The sequence below is a fragment of the Pholis gunnellus genome (genome assembly GCF_910591455.1).
Source record: "Pholis gunnellus genome assembly, chromosome: 1".
Classification (NCBI taxonomy): Eukaryota; Metazoa; Chordata; class Actinopteri; order Perciformes; family Pholidae; genus Pholis; species Pholis gunnellus.
The window spans coordinates 6,072,445-6,095,150 of NC_136528.1; the positions used below are offsets into that span (position 1 = coordinate 6,072,445).

General features: G+C 42.7%; 1 protein-coding gene across 2 annotated transcripts; it reads right to left on the reverse strand.

The window, feature by feature from the left end:
* Positions 1–133: 133 nt before the first annotated feature.
* Positions 134–18,352, reverse strand: wdhd1 (WD repeat and HMG-box DNA binding protein 1). Of its 2 annotated transcripts, none has more exons than XM_079159017.1 (25): positions 18,154–18,352; positions 17,192–17,303; positions 16,913–17,064; positions 15,256–15,367; positions 14,819–14,869; positions 14,642–14,737; positions 14,437–14,529; positions 13,659–13,765; positions 13,419–13,548; positions 12,948–13,164; positions 12,362–12,543; positions 11,682–11,866; positions 11,307–11,548; positions 10,642–10,779; positions 10,364–10,520; positions 9,829–9,943; positions 9,389–9,520; positions 8,685–8,908; positions 8,378–8,508; positions 8,230–8,286; positions 8,010–8,041; positions 7,699–7,863; positions 7,125–7,252; positions 5,152–5,287; positions 134–464 (listed from the first exon to the last, which is right to left on the reverse strand). In XM_079159017.1, the coding sequence occupies exons 1-25, from the start codon at positions 18,228–18,230 to the stop codon at positions 279–281; spliced, it is 3,357 nt and encodes a 1,118-aa protein (XP_079015143.1). In that variant the 5' UTR covers positions 18,231–18,352; the 3' UTR covers positions 134–278. The 2 variants fall into 2 exon arrangements, with proteins under 2 accessions (XP_079015143.1, XP_079015142.1); XM_079159016.1 differs by having other exon boundaries at positions 7,119–7,252.
* Between the last annotated feature and the right edge of the window lie 4,354 nt (positions 18,353–22,706).

Sequence of the window (22,706 nt, forward strand, 5' to 3'; positions counted from 1 at the left end):
GTGCTGGATGTGAATACTTTAAATTAAATGTAAATCAAGAGTCAGAAAAATGTGAACTAACAAACATTTACATTTATTAAACTTTTGAAATACAGAGAATAAATGTTTTAAATGTAAAAAGAAACAAAGGAGGCTCCACTATTGATGAAGGTCCATCTGAACAACCGCTGCAGGCATCTGAAGAGCGATACACGCTCTGATCAAGTGCCTCAAAGAACACATTCAACAACATCGACAGTTTTTACACATGAACAAAATAAAAAAAAGATTTAAAATGTTTAGTTTTTGTTAAAAGCGAACGCAGAAAGCTTGGCGGAGGGATCCAAACATTTCTTCTTCTTGGCACTATTTTCATCTGCTTCCGCCTGTCCATGTTCATTTCCTCCTCCTCCTCCTCCTCCAGCTCTCTTCCTCTTCTTCAGATCTGCTTCTCCAGTTTGGCCTTTTGCTCTTTCCGTCCACGACTGAACAAAATTATACAAAAAAAGAAGAAGAGAACATGAGATGCACGTTAATTACAGAACAGGACAAAATCATATTGTTCTTCTGTTTCAATCCTACATGACGAGCACGCGCACACGCACAGGGTCTGAAATTGCATCCTGTCATGTATAATCACTACTGACAGGCTGCTGCCTCTTTTCCCTCTGCGTGGTTTTGTTTATTTATTTTCTCTCCGTCTCTCTGAGACAAAAGGAAGCGCTTTCCTGGACGTAATGGAGTCGGGATGAATCATCAGGCCTGGTGAGCAGACGGACGCACACTCACACTCTTCACCTCCACTACCCATCAACCCCATTCATATTCAAACAACACACATTACAAGCTGTGATGTCTCGCTATGCAATTGTCATTTTATTGTATTTGGACAGAATAATGTAATTAAGGACATGGACGCGCACGGTTTCTGGCTATTAATCTGATTATTTTCCAGTTTTTTTATTTAATAGCCAAACTGATAAGTCAACGCTTCGGCTGTTACAGATTCTTTATTTATTACTTTTTTTTTTATTGACTTTTTTTTTTATTGACTTGTTTCATCATCATATGTACATTCTGTTCTCTGTGATCCAAACTCATAAAATATAAATGAAACACGACAAAGAATATAACATAACTTGAGCATCATATTTAAATCCATACCAGTATTTCTAATAATAATAATAATAATAATAATAATAATAATGGGTAAATAAATAAACAAAAATGACGTACATTACAATAATAATCATATTAAACAGAGGACTACCACATTTAAAGGAAGGTGAAACAGTAATAAAAACGATATAAAGTACGTCGTCATAATAATTCCTGTTACTTTGCTCAATAATAAAACTTGATACGTTACTGAATTTCATTTGAATCATAGAAACGATTTGCAACCGGCTGCATTTGCGTCGGGTCCTTGCAGGTGTCGAGCAGACGACCGTTAAATCGGTCTGTTTGATTAGTTTAGGTCAGTTATCAGAAGGAAAATCTTCTGCTACCGGCTCCTCAAACGTGAGGATTCACTGCTTTTCTCTGTTTTGTATAAATGTGGGTTCGTTCACACAATAACACAAAGAAACTAACAGTGAACCCAGCAGCTCATGAGCTCTGAGCGGTAACTTCACTGTTTTGTGACGAGAGCAACGATATAAGAAAACTCTGCACTCAGTCTGATTTCACATCCAACAGGATTGTAATTTTGAATAAAGATTTGTAGGTTTTCAAGGTTTCCGGGGTTTGTGGAAAAAGTCCTGAAGATTAATAATTATTTTAGTTTTAAGTGTTAAATGTATTGTCTGACTGCAACTGCCTAAATGCAAACAGAAGCATTGTGTTTCTCCTGCAGGCTGACCGGCTCACGGTGGTATCATCATAAGATCAATGCTTTGTGCCCTCACTGACAAAACACACTCCACAGGGTTCCCAGGCAACAGCCCCCCCCTCACTTCCTCTGCTGAGTGTCCTCCAGCGCTCTGCTGAGAGTCTTGATGTATGCCGGGTCAGGCACCGGGCTGCAACACAAACGCTCACATCGACGTCTATTAGCGCTCGTGTGGATGAAAGGATGAGGTGCGTCATTAGATGTGCACGCACACAAAAATGATGTGACACTACAGGAATCCTAATAATACAGACTAAAAACAGGTTATCGGACAAACGTTTGAACTTGTATTCTGATATTTTACGGACGTGTTGAAGCGTTTCAACACCAGCATTTGTGGCAGAAAAGAGGTTTTCCTCAGGCTGCTCTATCCCTCTGCTGTTCAGCTCCACCGTCTCCTCTTGTAGTGACTGAAGACGGAGAGCTCATCGCCTCCAGACCGGTCCGGCATCACGCTTTGTAAACGCAAATCGCTAAAGTCCCTTTATGATTTTATGGGTGTAGCTAGTGCTGGGCGGTATGACCAAAGATGCGTATCACGGTTTTTTTTTAAGATTCTGGCGGTTTCACGGTATTTTTTTCCCCCCTTGACTGTTTTTATATAGGTTTATAGTGGCTTACTCTACTGTCAGGAGTACATAGAATATAAAAACATGTTAATGTCTTTCTCGTCTGTCTGTAGCGGGACCATGTCCTTGCATCGCTGGATCGTTATTGCGTTCGTAATGTCGCTCCACCGCTTGTTTTTCTTGTCATATTCTGCTTCGAGCAAATGCCTCTTCAAGCGATGTGTGACCCTTTGGCTTCACTGTTTCACTCGCGCGAACGTTACTGGTTGACGGCCGTAAACACACACTCTTGGTATTCCAACTCATGTTTTCTGCTGAGGTGATGGAGTAAGTTGCTCGTATTACCACCAGCGTCAACAACAGCGGCGCGACACACTTTGCAATATATAGTCTTTTGGACGTCGGACTTTAAAACCAAAACACTTCCAAACAGCAGACACAGCTCCTCTCTTGGGCACATCGGTGCATCTCCGGTCTGTCTTTGTTCATCCTGTATCGCTCTGTTCTGTTCTTTAATGTAACGTTACTGTAGCGACGGAGCCTCTCCCAGCTGTTAACAGACTGTTGTGCTAACGGGCTAACTAGCGAGCTGTACCCAGTTCGGCGGTGTAACAAATTGTTTATGTGTCACAAACTGTTGCGTCGTGGTGTTTTGCCCTGTTAAAGAGCGTTAGTTCTGGGTTATTAATTGTTGTTATAAAGTTCTAACCATGACTAGGGGTCCCTCTCAATACACATGACAAGTAGCTCTGACCACAGCGCCCTTAGCGGCGAACAATATATTTAGCTGCCTGTTGAGTGACAGCAGTTGTTTCGGCTATGCACCGGTACGACGGTGGGTGAAAAATTAACATCGTACTGGAAATTAAAACCGGTTCAGCCGCTATACCCCCCAGCACTAGGTGTGGCCTAAATAGCAGCTACAAGGACAAAAGGGCTGCAGGCGGATAGAACTGGCTCCGGTTTCCGTTCCTCTGTGCTGCTGTACGAGCTGAACCGGTATTTGTTATAATGAGACGTTCTGGCAAGTTTAAAAGTGGCCAACACCAGCATCCTGTGCCGACAGCATCACGGTGCTCAATCCGGCTTGTATTGCATTAGTACAGGGGTCGGCAACCCGCGGCTCCAGAGCCGCATGCGGCTCTTTATACGATTGTATAAGTGTAGCACTACATCACAGCCACGTATGAAGAAATACATTGAAGAAAATATATTTATGGAAAGATCGCATCAACCTGGATTCGATCTCTGTCGAGCAAAATAGTAATATATTCAAAAATGGCCGCGGTACGCGATCCGCCACTTGCATCTTACGTCGTAAAGCGCCTTTCCCTGCACCTGCCTGATCATGATTTGCAGAGCCCCGCCCTCTGTAAACTATCAATGGATAAATCCAAAAACAGAAAAGTCACGGAGGAAAATAGATAGTTTAATTCTGCGTGGACGTATTCATTTGCTTTCAGTGCAAACGATGCTGGCTTAACTGTATGCTTGATATGTGGCGAGAAATTTGCAAACAACAAAAGATGTAATGTTGAAAGACGCTTCCAGAACAAGCACACAGCATTAGCTGAAAAGTATCACGCTGGAGATGAGAGAAAAAGAGCGATTCCTCAACTGCTGCAGCAAACTCTCCTCTTCATTTGATATTGTTAGAACACGTAAAATAGGAATAAAATGTCAACAAGTGTCTTTATTCTTGTTCTATAATTTCATAAATACAACAAACTATAGTTTTTGTATATATAATATAACTATATATAAAACTTTATAAACTGTGACGTCAAATAGCTTTTGCGGCTCCAGATGAATTTTATTTGGTGGAAAATAGAGCAAAATGGCTCTTTGGATAGTAAAGGTTGCCGACCCCTGCATTAGTATAAATAATATAATAATAATAGAACTGTAAATAATAAAAGAGCCGAGTATCTGAGTGTGAAGCGTCTTCGGGGTGCAGAGATCCCTGCAGCTGAGAATCATTACGGTCTCAGAGTCTAATTGATGGTTTCACTGGTCAATCTGCTCTTCAGGCCAAACGAGATGAAAGCAGGAGGAACAGGAAACACCTGAATCCCTCTGAAGGAGCAGACGAAAAGGTTTGCTTTGGTAAGAGAAGACACAGATGGAATCAGCAGCGAGGTGGAGGTTTAATCTTAAGGATAAACAACATAATATCAGCGTGATGGCTCCCAGAAGTGCAGCACCCATCCTCCGGTTCTCCTACGGTTAACACTGTTAGCAACTTTAGCACTATTAGCTTCTAGCTGCCGGCTCACCCGTCACGAGGCAAATCAAAATGCTCTGACTTCCGTATAGAGAACCTTTAACTTCTCTCCTTAAGTGTTTACGTACACAGGCTTTGACTCTCCAATCAACGAAACAGATATTGTCTCATACAGTTGTTCATCTGTCTGATGTCCATTCAAAGCCTTGGAGTCACATAACATCGTATGAGAAAATGAAAGGGACCCCTGAACGCTTCATATAACTCCTATTTTCCTGACGCTCCCCCTTTGTTCACAGACAAAAGCTGACATTTTAATAAAATTAATGCCAATAACATCTTGGAACGATTCCCATCATGATGTTAACAAATCTTTTCAATAGTTCCTTTGTAGATTCCAGATCATTTTGCTTAAAATGTGTAATTTTTCAGGACGTGCGATCTCTTAATATGACCCAAAGCGTCCTCTCTGAAACGGTGTTCCTCACCAGTCGCTCCTCTGCCGACAGCGTCCTGAAGCGCCCCATGGCCTCTTTGATGACGTCCGTCTCCTCCAGGTCTGGGTGGTCAGCCGTGATGCTCTTCCTGTTCTCCTCCAGCCAGAACTGGAAGCCCGTCTTCGGCCTGAACAGACAAACAACACAACCGAGTCAGTCCACCTTGTAACTTCAAAAGGGTTGTACGACTCCATCTTTTACCTTGTGTGAGAAAAATGTATTCGTGTCTTGAAGTACATTTGTGTAAAATCAAAACTCGAAATGTATCCATGTATATTCACATTCATACTGTGATATTGGCCGGTATCACCGTCATATGTTATTCACGTCGCTGAGACAGCGAGTCTAGTATAGCGGCCTTGGAGCCCGGGTGAAGATAGAGAGGGTGACGATAGAGATAGAGATAGAGAGAGCGAGAGCGAGAATAGAGAGAGGGTGACTAGAGCGAGAGAATATAGATAAACAAGTAGGGCAAGATTTCTAACGGACGGAAAGACAAGAGCCGGTGGCTGTGACGGGCGGAGGTGGAATCAGGACGCGTGTGGAAGGAGACGGGTTAATCAAGAAACCCTCTGTTGTGACTTGTCTGAGGTGCACAGTGTAACTCAGTGGTGGGCCGTCAGGGCCTGCAAAGCCTTCTCTGCTGGCCTAAACAGAATCACAAAGTTATAGCTATTTTATAATTTTATAATTTTTCTTAAATACACTACATGTATCATAATTTATAAAAATATTTTTCACATTATCTTATTTTCTCAGAGAAAATCCTCAGTTGCTCTGCTTCCAGTGCAGCTTGTTTTAAGTAGAGCTTTTATCCAATCAGATTTCACCTCTGTGTCTCTAGTAAGAAGAGAGGCCCGAGGCCTGCAGACTCACCAGTGCCTCCATGTGCAGTTTAAGTGAATGGGGATGATAATATTGATTATCATAGTCTTTAACCAATCAGATCTTTAGTTTAACATTCTTTGACGCGCCAGAGCGGCCTGCAGGCCTACAGCTACGTCAGCATTAGCAGCAGCACTGCAGTGAGATCCTGTGCTGTGATTGGTCAGTGACGCGATTAACGCCGCGTTCATCGCGTTTGGTGTGAACACGGCATTATTGAGTGGCATAATAATCGAGCAACACAACGAATTGATAATGAAATTCGTTGCCAACTCTTTTAAAAATCGATTTTTATATATATATTTTTTGCATTTTGCTTGGTGTTTTTTTTTTTTACCTAGCTTTGTTTTTTTAACACTCAATGGCTGAAGGAGGAGAAACGGATTTGTGAGTTGGGATTTAACTGTGGGATTAAACTCTTTGTCAACAAAGAAAAGAGGATGTGATCAGCATTTGGTAAATCAACTGGTTCGTTTTTTTACATCTAATATCTAAATGGCCCTTGAGTGTGTAGCAGAATGCGTGTTGCTGCTGTTGTTTTTCCGTTAAGCTAGTTAGCCTAGCCTCCCGGAACACTTGCGGAGCATCAGCTGTTCAGAGGTCACACAGACCGTTGTCTCCTAGTGAGCCCAGAACACATTATATTTCCTATAATGTAAGCTTCTGTATTTTCCAAATGCACTAGTATTATTCAAACTTATTGTTCGGTTTGTAAGCCTCGTACCAAACGTTTTAATACAAATACGTAACGTTATATAGTTACAGCCCAAGAAACGAATAATAACCCTAGCTGTGGCGCCATCATGTGGTTATAAGGTGGTATTTCAGCAGTGAAGGCCCAGGTATAAAATGCACGGCCCGCCACTGGTGTAACTTGTCTGTCGGTGAGAGTTCAGAGGAGGAGGACATGCAAATAAATCTGCGTGAACTGAAGATAATCCTCTCTGGTGTTGGTTACTGAGCTCCTAATAGTGAGACGCTGTGGTGTCTCACTACGAGTCAGACAGAGAACAGTTACTGAGCCAGCCGTTAGGTAAAGTCAAAGAAGCGGCTCATCAACAGGAAAAACCCACAACAACCTCTTATTTTCAGTGTTGTCTGCAGGTGAGGCTGGAGGCGGTGCTTCTGCTGGTTTCTGCTGCTCTGCAGCTGGCTGTGTGATCTCCTGAGTCTTCTTCTTTGTCATCTGCAGCAGAGTGGACTGAGTCTGGAGAGGAAATAAAAGCAGAGAGGAATAAATACCTCCAGTCTGGAAACATAGATGCAGAATATGTACGAGGAAATCTACAGTGTTCAGTCTTATTTCTGCAATTTAAATAAAGATGTGTTTGATCATCCTGAGGTCACCACATTGCTTTCCCTATCACAAATAAATACGACGAAAAATGATATTCAGAATAACTAAACTTAAGCAGGACGGTTGTACAAACAGTATTTTTGAGTTAGGAGAAGTTAAGGTATTAAACTTAATCTAAACAAATTCACAAAGTGCTTTTCCAGTTCGAAACATGAACAAAAAACATTTCAGGACCGCAATGAAATAAAATCAGACATTTAAAACATTACAAATTAGAATGAAAATAAAGTAATGTCAAAATGAAATGCAATAACATGCCTAGAAAACTAACAGGCTGTAAAGCGGGATAACGATACCTTGGCTTTGGCCCGGGGGGCCAGCGGTTTGAGGACGGGGCCTTTGTTTGGTTTCCCTGCAGAGCCGCTGAGCTGAGACGACTTCCTGCTGGACGTCATGTTGTCCAAGATGTTCGTCACGCGAGGCTGAGCCGACGAAGACGAGGGCTTCCCCGAACCGAGGACCTGCATGAGTCGTGTCAAAAGCTTAGAAGCTTCGTTCTACATGTATATAGATATAGATATATCTATATACATACATATATACATGTTCACCCTTAAATAATAACACAAATCAAAAATAATAGCATCAAAATATGTTCAGTTCTTACCTTAAAAGGATTCGCACGTCCGACTTTACCAACTGCAAAAAAATAAAAAGTAAGATGCCAAATTAAAATGATTACATCTCTCTGATGGGGGGCGGGGGTTGAAATATTTTAACCCTCACTTTAGAAAAAAAAGTTGCCCTAAGAAGATAAAAACTGCCTTAAAAATATTATTTTCCACTTTCTATATAAATATATCTATCTACAGATGGTGTTCACTCACTTGGAGTCAGAGAAGGAGTCACAGGTGAAGCAGCTTCTTTAACAAACGGATTCACGCCTGCAGAATGAGACGCGTCCCACATTAAAACACTCAACATCTCGTGATGACAACAGACACGTGCAAAGACGGTTAAAGAGATGCAACTGACGTTTTCTGGTTTCTGCTTCCTCCTCCGTCTCCGGTGCATCCTCCTCCTCTTCGTCCCCGAGCTCCTGTACTCGCTCCTCTTCCTCCTCCTGTTGACGCCTGTTGCCTTGACGTCCTCCCGTGACCTCATACCTGTCCGAATAGGAAACTCGTGAATCAAAAATCTCTTCCGCTCTAGCGAAGCATCGTAACTTTCTGCAGCATTTCATTTTTGCCATCACTAAGTCCGACCCGGTTCTTATATTTACTTAAAATACGTATCTGAAACAGTCTTAAAACTACAGGGGAGAACTGGAATAAGTCGTTACCCAGAGGGCCGTCTGACGGCGGCGTATTCTGGCTCTTCTTCCTGTTCCTCCGGCTCTTCTTCCTGGATCTGGTTGGCCTTCTCCAGGGCGATCTCGCTGAGCCGCTGGGCGAGCACCATGCGTCTGGAGCGCGACGCGTACCGAATGGCCAGAGTCACCACGTTCTGGGTCATGAGCTCCGCCAGCTCCACGCAGCGGAACTCTCTCTCCAGCTTACAGGACAGCTGGAAGGAAACAACGACGACGAGTCTGAACACAAACGGCAGCGACAGGAATAAACGAGGCAGAAGCTCTGAAGTCCTGATGAGACAGAGAGCGCTTCTGCAGCCTGAGGAGGATTTTTACATGAGCACCCTGAACGCCTCCTGATGAAAACAATTACACTAAAAAAAGAAAGTAACATTTATTCTTACATTATAAATGACACGGTAATACAAAATGTAAACCATACTTATGTTTTCCATTGTTACGATTTCATTAAACTTATTTATAAATCTTTTTGTTTTCAATTTTTTTACTTCTCATTGTGAGACTTCTACTGGATACACAGAGCTACATGTGACTTTACTAAATACAGTTTAGATAATCTCAACAGAAGATAACAGGAGACTGCTATTATTTTATATATATATATATATATATATATATATATATATATATATATATATATATATATATATATATATATATATATAGAGACTCACTGCGAACATCTTCATGAGCAGCTCCTGCTGCTCCTTCTGGGACTGAGTGCGTCCGTCCTCGTCCACCTCGTAGCCGCTGGACGACAGGAAACTGAAGTGGTTGTGGAAAAGGACCGAACGCCAGTACTGCTCCTGGAGGAGGACAGAGGAGGACAGGAGGACAGGTGAGGCCTTTACACACAAACTGTTGTTTTTGTCATGACAACTTTCATTCAGGACGCAGCATAAAAGATAATTCTTTGCAATAGTTTTGATGCAAAATATTTGATAGTTTTAAGTTCTTTAATATATAAATGAATATTAGGAGTCTTTTTATCAGGTTACAGGTCAGATATGTCGACCGTACTCCATGTTGTGTCTTTTACTCTGATCTGGGCAGATGTTAGCATGTGTTAGCAGATGTTAGCATGTGTGCAGTTTGATCAGAGCGAGCGGTTTACCTCCATCAGTCCTTTCTCTGTGGAGGTCTGACACAGAGGCAGCTTGAAGGGCAGGATGGCCACGGCCGGTCTGGGCAGCGTGGGAGGATACCTGGAGCCTTTACATGGAATACACCTGAGAGGACGAGAGCAGAAAAACACAACTCTAATGATAAATAACAAATAACCAGGATCACACATTTTTCAAAGAATACAGTGAGTTTTTAGGTTTACAGGTGATCCGCCAGCTGCGATTTTTTTACATCAATGTTAAAATAATACTGAACAGAACTTCACCCTTTCAGATGAAAGAGTGAAGTTTGCGATGAAAGGGTGAAGTTTGGGGAGCTTTGACAGACAGAGTAGTCGTTCACTGGAAATGAGTCAACTGTTTTACAGTTTTACAGGATGCATGGGAATCCTGCAGGAGATGATTTATAAACATATATAAACCTGCTGCCGGTTTGCTCCTTATAAAACCATATTTTCTACCATACATTTCATTAAGTATCATATTTTAAGTAAAAGTGTTAAAATAAGGAACATTATTTTTCACCTGAGCTGCTGAGGGTTCTCGTGGATCCCGACCACCCAGTAGTGGTCTGATTTGCTTTTGCAGGTTTCTCTGGTGTTGCACACCGGTGTCCAAGTGTTGCCAAGACCACGGTTCAGCATCCGGACGACTCCATCTGAATCCACATAGCACGGGGTACCTGAGAGAGAACCGGGCCGACATCTTACAATCAAAACAAGGTTTCCAAAAGCATTTGCTTCTGCTGCTTTAAGAAAACAAGTTTCCAGGAGAATAAAAACATATGTTCTCTACAAACGGACCCTCGGCAGTGAATCCCAGCCAGGACAGGTGGGACTTGTGAGACAGAGGGAGCGGCTCGCCGTTCATCAGCTGCTTCTTCCTTCCACCGATCTGCAGCAGCTGGACTCCCAGAGCTTGTTCCCCGTCAAAACCTGGAGCTGACGACGGAGAGACGAGAACCAACGTTCATGTACCATCATGTATCTGTAGATAGTTGCAGTTCCCAAAGCATCAAAGCTGTTACGCTTTTAAGGAAGCTACTGGTTTCAGTTCATTTCTGTGCACTTTGACTATGAGACTGTAACCGTCGATCACTGTGAAATAATAGTTTCACTAAAAGACAGAAATTTACGAACTAAAGTGATGCAACAGACACGATGTTTACTGAACTCGGGCATCTTCAGAGTCCTTAAATGATTCATTAAACCATAAAAACATAATCTGCGATTAAATTGTCCACTGCAGAGCTGTACATGTCATGTCTTGTCATGTTTTTTGTTATTGTGATAGTATAAATGTAATTTATGGTGCTGCTGGACTGCCTCGTTTATACAGGCGCCTCTCTTCTTGTGCAGCAAGCAGTGAAAAATACCAACAAATATGGATTTCAGCAGAATATTTTGATGGATAACAATGTTGAGACAGTGAGTGTGTGTGAGTGTGAGTGTGAGTGTGAGCGTCCTACCCCGGTGGTAGACGATGAGCAGCTGCTCTCCGTGTCCGACCATACAGACCACGTTCCCCGGCAGGCTGAAGATTTCCTTCTGCACTCCTCCGATGGAGAAGAGTCTGAGCATCAGCGCGCTGGTGGCGACCGCCGCCCAGCCCTGACCGAGACACAGCGCCCGCACATCCTCGCCCGGCGGCAGGTCCACCATCCACTCCTTATTGGTGTCCCAGGACGAGAAGTGGAAGCACTGGAGCTTGCTAGAGGAAGAGAGAAGGAGGAGGAGGAGGAGGAAGAGGAGGAGGAGGAGGAGGAGGAGGAGGAGGAGGAGCGCGATGAGGAGACGTAAGCGCCAAACAAGTCACGGAGAACGAGGCGGACGGAGGTTTTTACCTGGCGAGCTCGTCCGTGCTGGGGCAGGCCAGCAGCACGGCCTCCTGGGAAAGATCGGCCACGGTGTGACCCAACGAGTTGGTGAGGTGCATGGCGTGGTGCACGGCGGTGTCGTGAAACTCCACGTCGATGGCGTTGTCCTGCTCGTCGTTGTAGCCTCGAACGATTCCCACCGAGTTCCACATCTGAGGAACAATTAGTTTGTTACGACATGTGAGACTGGAAATCATTTTATTTTTAGGGAGTTAACTTTTGGAACGCTGCATGTCATGTGACGAGGAACAACCAATCACAGCCGGCAGATTTCTTTCTTCCGTAAATATCAGTCTACGGTCAATATACGAAGGAGAAGTTACTCATTTCAGTTAATATATAATAGTATAATATAAAAAATGCACGATATATACAATGAAATACAATAATATTAAATTTAACCAAACAAAAACTGTTGTTTGTTTGGTTAAATCTTTGCACTATTGTTTAGTTAGTTAACTTAATAGTATTCTATTTCATTGTATATATTGTGTATTTCTAAATCTAATATTTTTACTGTTATTTTATTTATCTGTACCATAACAGCTGCTGTAGCAAAAAAAATGTCCGCTTTCGGGATTAATAAAGTAACGATCTAATCTATCTATCTATCACACTACAAAATAAAAAGGATGACCTGAATGTACCATGAAGCGGTGTGTGAGGTGAGCCGGGGTGGAGCCCGGCTGAAAGGCCTTCTGGGGGGCCGAGGGCCGGGGTCCCTCGTAGACGGGACGAAGGGGAACCAGCGGGGGGGCGGCCGGAGCGGCGGCGCTGCTGTCCTCATCGTCCCTGAATTTGTCCCAACCGACCTTCAGCGATCCGGTGTCTGAAGAAAAGAAACAGTTACAATGACATGAATCATAAAAAAGTTAAATTGTGTATTTTAAAAACACTGGAATCTATACATCCAACGTGCAAGTGTCCACAAGTGTTACCAATTTAAAAAAAAAACATAAATATTGAACTATTAACATTTTTATAGCCTCTCCTCTCCTCTCTTCTTCTCCTCTCCTCTCCTCTCCTCGTAATCCTTTTGTGACTTCACCTCTAAGTTTATGGTCAACCAAGTTGCCTGCATGAACTTTGAGAGTTGAGCTGCAACGTCTTCTACGCGTGTGTTCATTGGACGTCTTCAATGTGAAGTGTCCTGCTACTCTTTAAACAGTTTTAAAAACACACTTCCTGTCTTTTCATTTCTTTAATCTGTCATTCGTCTGCATCCTCACTCACCCAGCGAGTTCTCGTCGTCCAGGATCGCCCCTCGGTTCCTCACCCGCCCCGTCGCAGGCACGAGGAAGTCGTCGTCGTCGTCATCGTCGTCCCCCCCGGCGACGGGTTTCTTAACCGGCGAGTTGGTGTCGCTCAGCCCTTCATCCATGAGTCGGTCATCATCGTCATCATCAAACAGGTCGTCGTACTCTTTCGCTGTCTTTTTCGTTGGCGCCTGCTGAAAATCACGTAGTTCATTAGAACCAACGCAGGAAATTAGAAGTTGTTTGTTTTTTTCATCGAAACATCAAGAGATTGATTATGATTAAATAAAAAGTAACTAAAGCGGTCAAATAAACGTAGTGTTATTAGAAGAAAATACTCAAATAAAGCACAGTACTCGAGTAGGTTTACTTCATTACATTCCTCTTCATCTTAGTTGGTATCACAGAGTTGTATTAAACGTATTGAGGCGTGTTTTCGGAGCAGTACCTTGGTGCTGGTGGAGGTGCTGAGTCCGTCCAGCAGACCCAGGCAGCCCTCTGTGTCTGTGTAGGCCACCTGGCTGCCTGACGGGTTCCAGGCCAAACCGCACACCGTGAAGCCCTTCTCGTGCTTCTGCCTGCAGCAGAGACGAGACAACTTCAGCTGCAGAAGATCCTGAACGCTTTGAACGAGTTAGTTTGCATCGGTTGACAACTTTGAAAAGCTCACAGCTTTGCCGATCTTTACCTTTCAACGCAGAGCTTGCTGTTCACGTCCCACACCGTCAGCGAACCCCCGACGCTGCCAGCCGCCAGGAACCGACCGCACGGAGACCAGGCCACCACGTTGATGAGCTGCAGAGACAGCAGGGTGGGGAAAAAAACACACACACACACACACACACACACACACAATCAGAGCACCAACAAGACTGAACCTTCAGATTGTATCAGATAATCGGTCTGAAAATGTGCGTCGGGCTTCAAAGCGACTTCACGTGTGTCAAAGAGCCGAAAGGAACACAGGACGTAACGAGAACAACAGGAACTAGATAGAGTTTTAACACAGCAGCAAGCAAGCTTTGTTTGGACTCCGGGACCCTCGAGTGTTACTTGAGAACATTAACATTAACCAACAGGACCGTATTAGCCGACCCCTACACCGCCGGCAGGCTACTTTTGTCGGGAGTAGAGCAGACGGGAGCTCAGGAGAGGGCGGCTGGCTAGTTAGCTCGCTAGTCTCCGGAGCTCCCACTCTCCTCCCTGCGAGGAGTGAGGCAGAGAGACCGGTAGACCCATTGCTGCCACCGGCCAACTAGTGTAGCATGGAATTAGCAAGGTAGCTAGCTAGCTAGCCAGCTGTAATAGCTTAATGCTTCAACCACAGACTCTTGTCACAGCGTTGTAGCATCATTAGCATCGATTTCACCATAATTCTTGACTTTTTCGCATCAGCAGTGCAGATCGGCCTTTAACGAAGACGACTTAACCCTGAATATGTGCACGTCCACCCGGACCTCACCTACCTGTGTCTGCAGATCATCGGACAGCGTGCTCACATGATCCCAGGTCCCTCGCTCGTACAGGTGCACCTTCGTCTCCACAGGAACCGCTAAAAACTAAAGCACGCACACAGACATTGATTAGATCACAATCATTTATTAATCCCTGATGTAGTTTGCATGGAGGAAGTGCTGGAGGGATGCAGATGTTAAGAGTTGCGTCGCTGACCTTTGCTGTTGCGGGCTGCCAGGCCAGCCGACACAGAGACTTTGCATTGCTGACGTCATTGGTCTTCTGCAGCAGAGGCCAACTGATCAGCTGAGACTGAACGGACACAAAGCAGATCAGCATCTGACACACTGGACTGATGGGAGTGCACCTAAAAAAAAAAACGTACTGACGTACCTGCTCCTCGATATTCCAAACCACCACGGAGCCGTCGCAGCTGGCGGACGCCTGACAGAGAGAGAGCAGAAGACTTGTATTTGTTGCTGAAAACATCCCACAAGTCTCAGCCTTTCAATAGATTTCCACTGTGATATTATTATTATTATTATTATATTTCCTATCACAAGGATCTCTGCCGCAGAAGCGACGTCAAAGCCTCGTGACAGCTGCAGCTTTTAAATGCTGACAAAACACAAGACTCTTTTCTTTGTTAAAGGTTTGGTTAAATCTATCTCAATCAAATTATACGTTAAGAGACTCATTCAGTGAAGGCATCATCAATGCTGGTCCTCCTGTCTGTTTCTCCAAACTACTGTAGTAAAACACCGACTAGTAGTAGTAACACACGAACTGCCCCTTTAACCTCAGCGTTGCATTTCTAACATCTTACGCACCAGGAAGTCATCTTTGGGGTCAAAGGTGACACTGAGGACGGGCGCTTCGTGGCCTCGGAGCGTTTTCTGCTGGCTGCTGTCCGACACCTCCACCACCTTCACCATGAAGTCACTGGAAGAAAACAGAGAGATAATTAAAAAAGGAATAAATATGTGGAAAAACGGGCTCGTGAACACGTGACTAACGGCGACAGAACGGAGGGACATCAGCTGCAAACCGGCACGAGTGAAAATCATCGAATCGATGCAAAAATAATCCTGATTTCCGCCGACGTCCGCCAGAATGCAGATGTCAAATTTGCCCTAACAGCCTCAGATGCCTGAATTGTTACAATCAATACCACAACAGAAATTACCGGTGTGAAAATAGAAGCATCAATAAGGCGCCATGCTCTGTGCCGTCATTGCCGTGATAAACCGGCTCGGGGCGAATCAATTCTGGAGAGCAAACAAGACGTTTATGTCCAATCAAGACTGATTCAGAGCGGTGCTCCGTCTGTGAGGCGGCGCAATGGTTCAGGCACACCGTGCTGTGCTGGAACAACAACACAGAAACCTAATAATGATCAGAGTCTGCTTCAGTCACGGCGAACTGAACACAACACACACGTTACGCACGACAGCTTCACCTGCAGCCACCGGACACGCCGGAGAGCAGAGAACGCGCATCGCTGAACAAAATAGACGTGACGTCCGCTCGTCTCTCAGATCAGGTTCTTCTCTGGGATCAGACTCAGGATGACCCATCAGTAAGCTGGAGGCCCTCATAACTGAATATATATTTAAAATGTTGTCACGGGTTGTGGTCCACGTGGTCTCTGTATCTCTGTAACGCAACACTTTGAAGCAGCTCACTGACCGATAAATTCTGTCAGTAATGACTTTAACCTCGGCTGAGATGAAGGGCGCAACGCTGCAAAACGCATCTTTCTGTTTAATTAAAAGCTTTCATTCATATTTAAGGATTCTGTTATTCTATAGTATTGTTTGTATTTTATTTGTTATTAAATAAAAAGCATTCTCCAAAAGGTTTGGTGTGTTTTCTGCATGTTCATTATTCAGGTTTTAAAAATACACGAATAGCAAAATGTATTTATATACCCAAGAAACTAATAATCGAGTAGTTGAATATTCGGGTTCTATTAAAGACACGGTTGGTAATCTTGAGAAACACTAGATTTGAAAAATGACCCAACCTTAAAACACAGTGTTACAAACTCTTGTCCAATGAAATAACAGCATTAGCTCCAAACGTTGCTGAATCTAGTGAGAAAGTCTCAAAGTGGTCAACACTGACAGTTTGTCCCGTCAGGCCTCCCTCCAAAGCCCCTCCCCCAAAATGATCATCATGAAGGTAAACAATGAATATGGCTGCTATCAATACTCACAGCTGTTCAGCTCTCAGCTTGTGGAAGACGAACAGTGAGTGCAGGTAGTTAACCCGTCCAGTCATTACATTCATTCTGAATTAAATGACTGGACGGGCTAATTACAGGCCTGCGACAGCCACAGATTGTTTCTATTTTTCGTCGTTTCCTATGACTCACTGATTGCTGTCAGGATGTAATGATGTTTTTGAGGAAGATTACCATCCCTGCCTTTAATTCGTGAGCTACAGCGTCTCGTTTTGCTTTTTATTTAAAGTGATCATAAGCACCTGGACCCGGCAGCGACTCTGGAGCCGCTGCTGTTGAAGGTGACGTGTGTGGCGTTGGTGGTGAACCGGGTCAGGATGCCGTCCGGATCGCCGTCGGGAAACGTGTGGATCTGCACCGTGTTGTTGGAGCTCGCCGTCACCAGCTTGCCGTTCTGTGGAGGGAAGGACACGTCTCAATCCTCCACCGACAGCGGATTCACTTTAACAAAGGTCTCAGTGGAACATGAATCAAACATCCTTTAAGATCCCAAAACAAGCAGAAGACGGGAGGTGACCAACCTTGAGAGCGAGAGAGTACGCCTTCTCCCCCACGGTGATGAACTTTGGATCGTCATCGTCCAGACCCTCCCATATACGAACATCTCCATCATTCCCGCAGGTTACAATGAACCTGAGGACGATTTTCATCACGATCACAATTTGAATATTGTGAAGCAGAAACGTGTCAAACCAATTATTTGAGCTTCCTGAGAGAGTAAAGATTTAAAGGTGAAGTGTGCTGGACGTCTCCGGTGTGCCACACGTGTAGGAGAACTTCTGTGTCTGACGTGAACGCGTGAGTGCACTTATCTAAAGCCAGCGCGTGGTTTGTCCCTTCTGGGCTACCGTAGAGACATGGCGGACTCCGTGAAGAGGCACCGCTCCGTATATGTAGATATAAATGTCTCATTGTAAGGTAACAAAAACACAACAATACTTATTTTCAGGTGATTATACACTAAAGAAAACCTACTTATTAATATTATATTCCATTTCTAAATACCACACACTGTTCCTTTAAATCAGCTCACTAGTGTGCATCATGAGGACAGAGCTCTTTATCATCAGTGTGCTGCAGTGTTTCTACACTGTTCCTGCTGCAAGAATTCTAGTCAGACTTAGAAGTATAGCAGAATTAAAAGATGTTTGTATTCATCTGAACCACAGACAGTATACATTAAGTACAGTATACATAAAGTATACATAAAGTACAGTATACATAAAGTAGAGTATACATAAAGTACAGTATACATAAAGTACAGTGTAAATAGTCAGGGTTCAAAGTTGAGTGTACAATAGTCCTGTAGAAGAAAATAAAAGACTACAATCGTATTTGTTTTGTTGTTGTTATGGACTCGTGTGTCTGGAAATAAAGTTGAATATTTGAATATATATCAGGACACACAGAAAGAAGAGTTCCAGTGATCAGCTACCTTTAACAGTTAAATGAATTAAAACAATATAACATAGACTGAACTTACTTCCCGGAGTCATCGAAGCAGACCTCGGTGTGTCCCTCCGAGTGGCCGTAGCGCATCGGCTTCCTCTCACAAGGCATTTTAACTAAACCAGCGGACTGACGAGCAGAAGAAGACACCGAGTAATAAATAAGAACACGTTTTGTCACGAGCTGTGACTCGAGAAGAGAAGTTTGACAACCTACAACTTCTCCCGGCTCGCTGACTCCACTGACTCGAGATCCGATCCTCTTCTTCCTGAATCTCCCGCGCTGCGTTGAAAACAAGGACGCGCAGCGTCACGACTCCCGCCATATTTACGTCATGACGCAGGCGGCGTAACCCCGCCTACGTTTGAGAAACGCTGATTTTGCAAAGAGGCAATACTCTCAGAGCTTTTGGCAAAGTAAAAGTAGCAATACTGCTGTGTAAAAATACTCTGTTACAAGTAAAACGAATCTTACTTTAGTAAAAGTACATATTTCTAACTTCATATTTACACAAGTACAACAAATTGCAGAACTCTCTCCCCAACCCAGCAACAGAAAAGCCCCCCCTCCCATATTTTCACTATTTAAGATCTTTCTAACTAGTTTATTCTACAGCTGGATAATCTCACATTTATGTCTGACGCAGCAGAAAACTGTTTCATACGGTTGTTTTAATCATCTTTATTCTTTTATAAATAATACAAATACTGAATGAAAAGTTAGACTCTTAACTATATATTTATTTAGAGCAGCTGCCAAAGATTTGATTACTGTCTCATTTGGGTGAAACATGTATTTCTCAGCATCACATTTTGTATTTCAGAACACTTTTTCACTCTGCAAACACATAAATGAGACAGAAACAAATGTTCACTCACTAATACCTTTAATTATGGATCAATACAAGCAGCTATCAATGTTCATCTTAGCGGCCAGAGACCACCTGCCACCCGTCTGTTTGAGCGGCGTCTCGGGGGAGAATTTGATTAGTGCAACAGGAAGTACTCTGTCAGTGAAATACAACAGCATGTAAGAATGAGAGTGGGAACATGTAACAGTGCTGGAACTTATGTTTTACACATGACTGTACGTTTCTTTTCTCAGATTTGGATATCGAATGTATTCTGAATCTAATGTTACACAATAGAACGCTGGTTCTGCAGCTGCTGAAAAATGACGCTGGCTATAACCGGGTGGTACAAGACAACATTAATATTTCATGCATGTGGTTCAGGAAAATCAATAGATGTGGCTCCTGAACTCCTGTCCGCCGACTGAGCGCTGACATGCAGACAGTCAAAGATAGACTTTGTCTGTGGCTTCACATCTGACAGACGTTCATCAGCTGTCAGAGCAGTTCACCTCCAGTGATTTAGTGTTGGCCTGCAATTAAGGAACAAATAAAAGCAAGATGGAAGCAACGGAGGCTCAAATATAACCTGACTTTTAGAGAAAGGTTCAAAAGAAGCAGAATCGTTCATTTTATTACTTACACCTCTGCCTCTCCTACCGTGACAAATAATTGAGCCTTTAGGTGTAAGCTGATGTTGTTGTTGCCATAAAAATACTCATAATATAGTAAATATTCTTAGTTGTTAGACAGTCTGAAAGTAGAGTGGCCACAATCTTGAAGCTTAAAATTAGTCTCACTTTTGTCTGAAAGCAAGTAGCCAATGTCCCACAGTAACTAGAACAAACCAGCTCTGATTCCCACTCTATTGATACATGGATGTCACTGCACTTATACTATATACATATATATATATATATAGAGAGAGAGAGAGCATGTTGTAAACAGTAATTAACCAGGTAAGAAAGCAAATGGAACCAGTGCAGTAGAATATGTGCTTTTACATTTATTTATAAAACATTTACACCTATTATTACACTACACATATACTTAACACTCCTGTCTATTCTTTACTTTGTATTTGTCCAGCTATGCATATATATATATATATATATATTTACATTGTTTACATTTGAGTTTATACATTTACGTTTTTTTAATGAATGTTTACCTGTTTTTTTGCTTTATTCTGTATTTTATATTATATTATTTCATCCCTATATTTCAACTCGTTCTTCTTAAATTGTACTCTTGTGATATTTTCTTTTTTATACATATTGTTATTAGGATGCAGTTTTGGAGAGAGCTTAAGAGCTTAAGATTTTATTGTAATTGTTGTGCAGGTGACAATTAAGAACTCAAACTTAATTCCCTACATCTAAACGTAAACCGTATATGACATAGAGAACTTTGTTGAATATGAAAACACATAAAGGAAAAAAAGAACAAAAGACCAGCCAATTTACTCGAGCACGTATAAGTAAAACGCTGATATCTGTATAACAAATACTGACAAAAAAACTTTTGGGGCCTGAAAACCAAATGGTTTCATGCACTGTTTTGTATTCATACAAGTCACTTGCCCTGAGCAGTTGTTTCTTTACACTGCTGGTTGAAGAGAGGCTGAATGACAGGAATCAGTTGAAAAAAATAATCTGCATTCCACCCCACTTATGAAGCGGAAATAGTCTTTTTCATGTCCTTATCTCTCCATTTGCTCTGCTGCAGCGCTGGCATTTAGAGGTGTCCTTTTGCAGACAGCGGGATGAATTGTTTTCAGAGCGATACTTCAAAAGCAGCATTTTCCGTACCATTAGCCTGTCTAACTACAAAAGCCCACAGCTGCAGCGTGAACAGACACGGATGGATGAGCACGACTTGAGCTGCACCATTTAATCGGTCCAGAGGTGGCAAAACAACCTGAATCACAGTCAGACGACGGGGGCACTGTAAATGGCATTTATTGTTATTTTGTGTATCAGTGTGACGAATACAATATAAGCCTCGAGGGGGGAAACAAAGGGATTCAAATACTTCAAGTATACTCTGTACGGTGGCCCTGAGAGTTCAGAGCAACTTTAGAAAACACAAGCAAAGAGACCAAACACAAACACAAGAAGGAAACGTCTTCACATACAGCATTTTGAAAAAACAACTCTGAAAAGAAAAACACTTTGATGTTAATTTACAGTGAAATTCTAACACTAACCGACTGTATTATGCTTATACTTTATCGTTGTGAAAGCAATGCATTCTGGGAGTCGTAACGCTTGTTCTTATGATCCTGACTGTTTCTTTTCACAGTCATTTACTGCTTGCTGCTAACAAATTATTGTACATTTTGATTGCAGTAAGTTACTGTATTTCTCGTATACACTAGAGATACTGTAAATTGTATGTATGTGCCGGTTAAAATACTGTATTTTTAAAAATGATTTCAGTAAATTACAGTGAGTTGCTATATTCTTTTAATAGAGTATTTTAAATTGTACAGTCAATTACTAGCAAAATTTCTGCCAGTAATTTACTGTTTTTTTTTCCGTAAAAAGTTTTAGTCAAATAAAGAAACACTGCAAGTCACAAAGAACAACACGGAGATGCTAGTAGTCAGCAGACCGGTGAAGCTATAGATTTACAGCAAGATATCTGACATTTGGAAAAAATATTTTGTTGTGTGACTTGCAGCTTTTTTCCATATTTTGTTGCGTTTTTGCAGCATTTTCTCTTCCTAAATGAGACACATGTCATTTCTATTTGCATGTGTCTTTCTTCCAGTGGCAGTGCGTCGAGCTCTCAGGGCCACCGTAACTCCAACATGTAAACAGTTTTTTGCAATAACAGTACTTGTGAAAGCTAAAGAGGCACAACTGATGTTGAAATGTCCATCTAGAGAGGAGCTTTTCAGCTAAGAAGAAGCAGCTGAGTCCAGACAAGTGCAGTTGTGCCGCCATCTTGTGGCTGACGAGATGAAAACTGTCCCTTTGAAGCTCACATTTGTGTTAGTTCAGAAGAGCTGTTGGGACAGTATTTGAACCTTTTTTTGTCACCATGTCTTTCTACCATCCATATCTGTTAACAACAGAGTCCTTGTTCCCGTCCTCCATTCTTCAGTTTGCCCGAAACATCTGACCCTCGAGGAGGTAAATGTGGTTCACGACCTCAGTCTTCACACAAAGACTTTGGAGGGAGATGTGGTTTTAAATTTTGTGATTTGTTAAACAGGTCCACAGGATTTATATGTTGGCAACAGTCACGCTGTGCCACTTCCCCCAACAAGAGTCTTAAAATAATGCAGAATTAATTATGTTTGGATATTAGATGCCGTTAGGAGGCCTTCTACCTCAGACATTTGACAGCACTGATTGTGTGTAAGACAGAGTTAACAGTAAAACATCACATCTTTTATTATACTATGGTACATGCATAGAAATAGAAGAGGAGTAGAACGGACATTGTTTCCGTGATCATTTGAATGTTTGGCTCATTTTCTGTCGCCAGTGTAGCATTAAAGCATGGTGGAATTAGCAAACTAGCCAACTAGCCAGCTGTACACTAGTTAGCTTAGTTAGTTACAGAAAAAGTAGCCGCACAAAGTTGTCACTCATCTGACTCCCACAACCTCAGATCCACCGACGCCAACCTCCTTACCCCCCTACTCTGACCAAGCATCAGACCTGGGGGGTCAGGGCCTTCTCTATTGCTGTCCCCTCCCTCTGGACCTCTCTCCCCCAGCACCT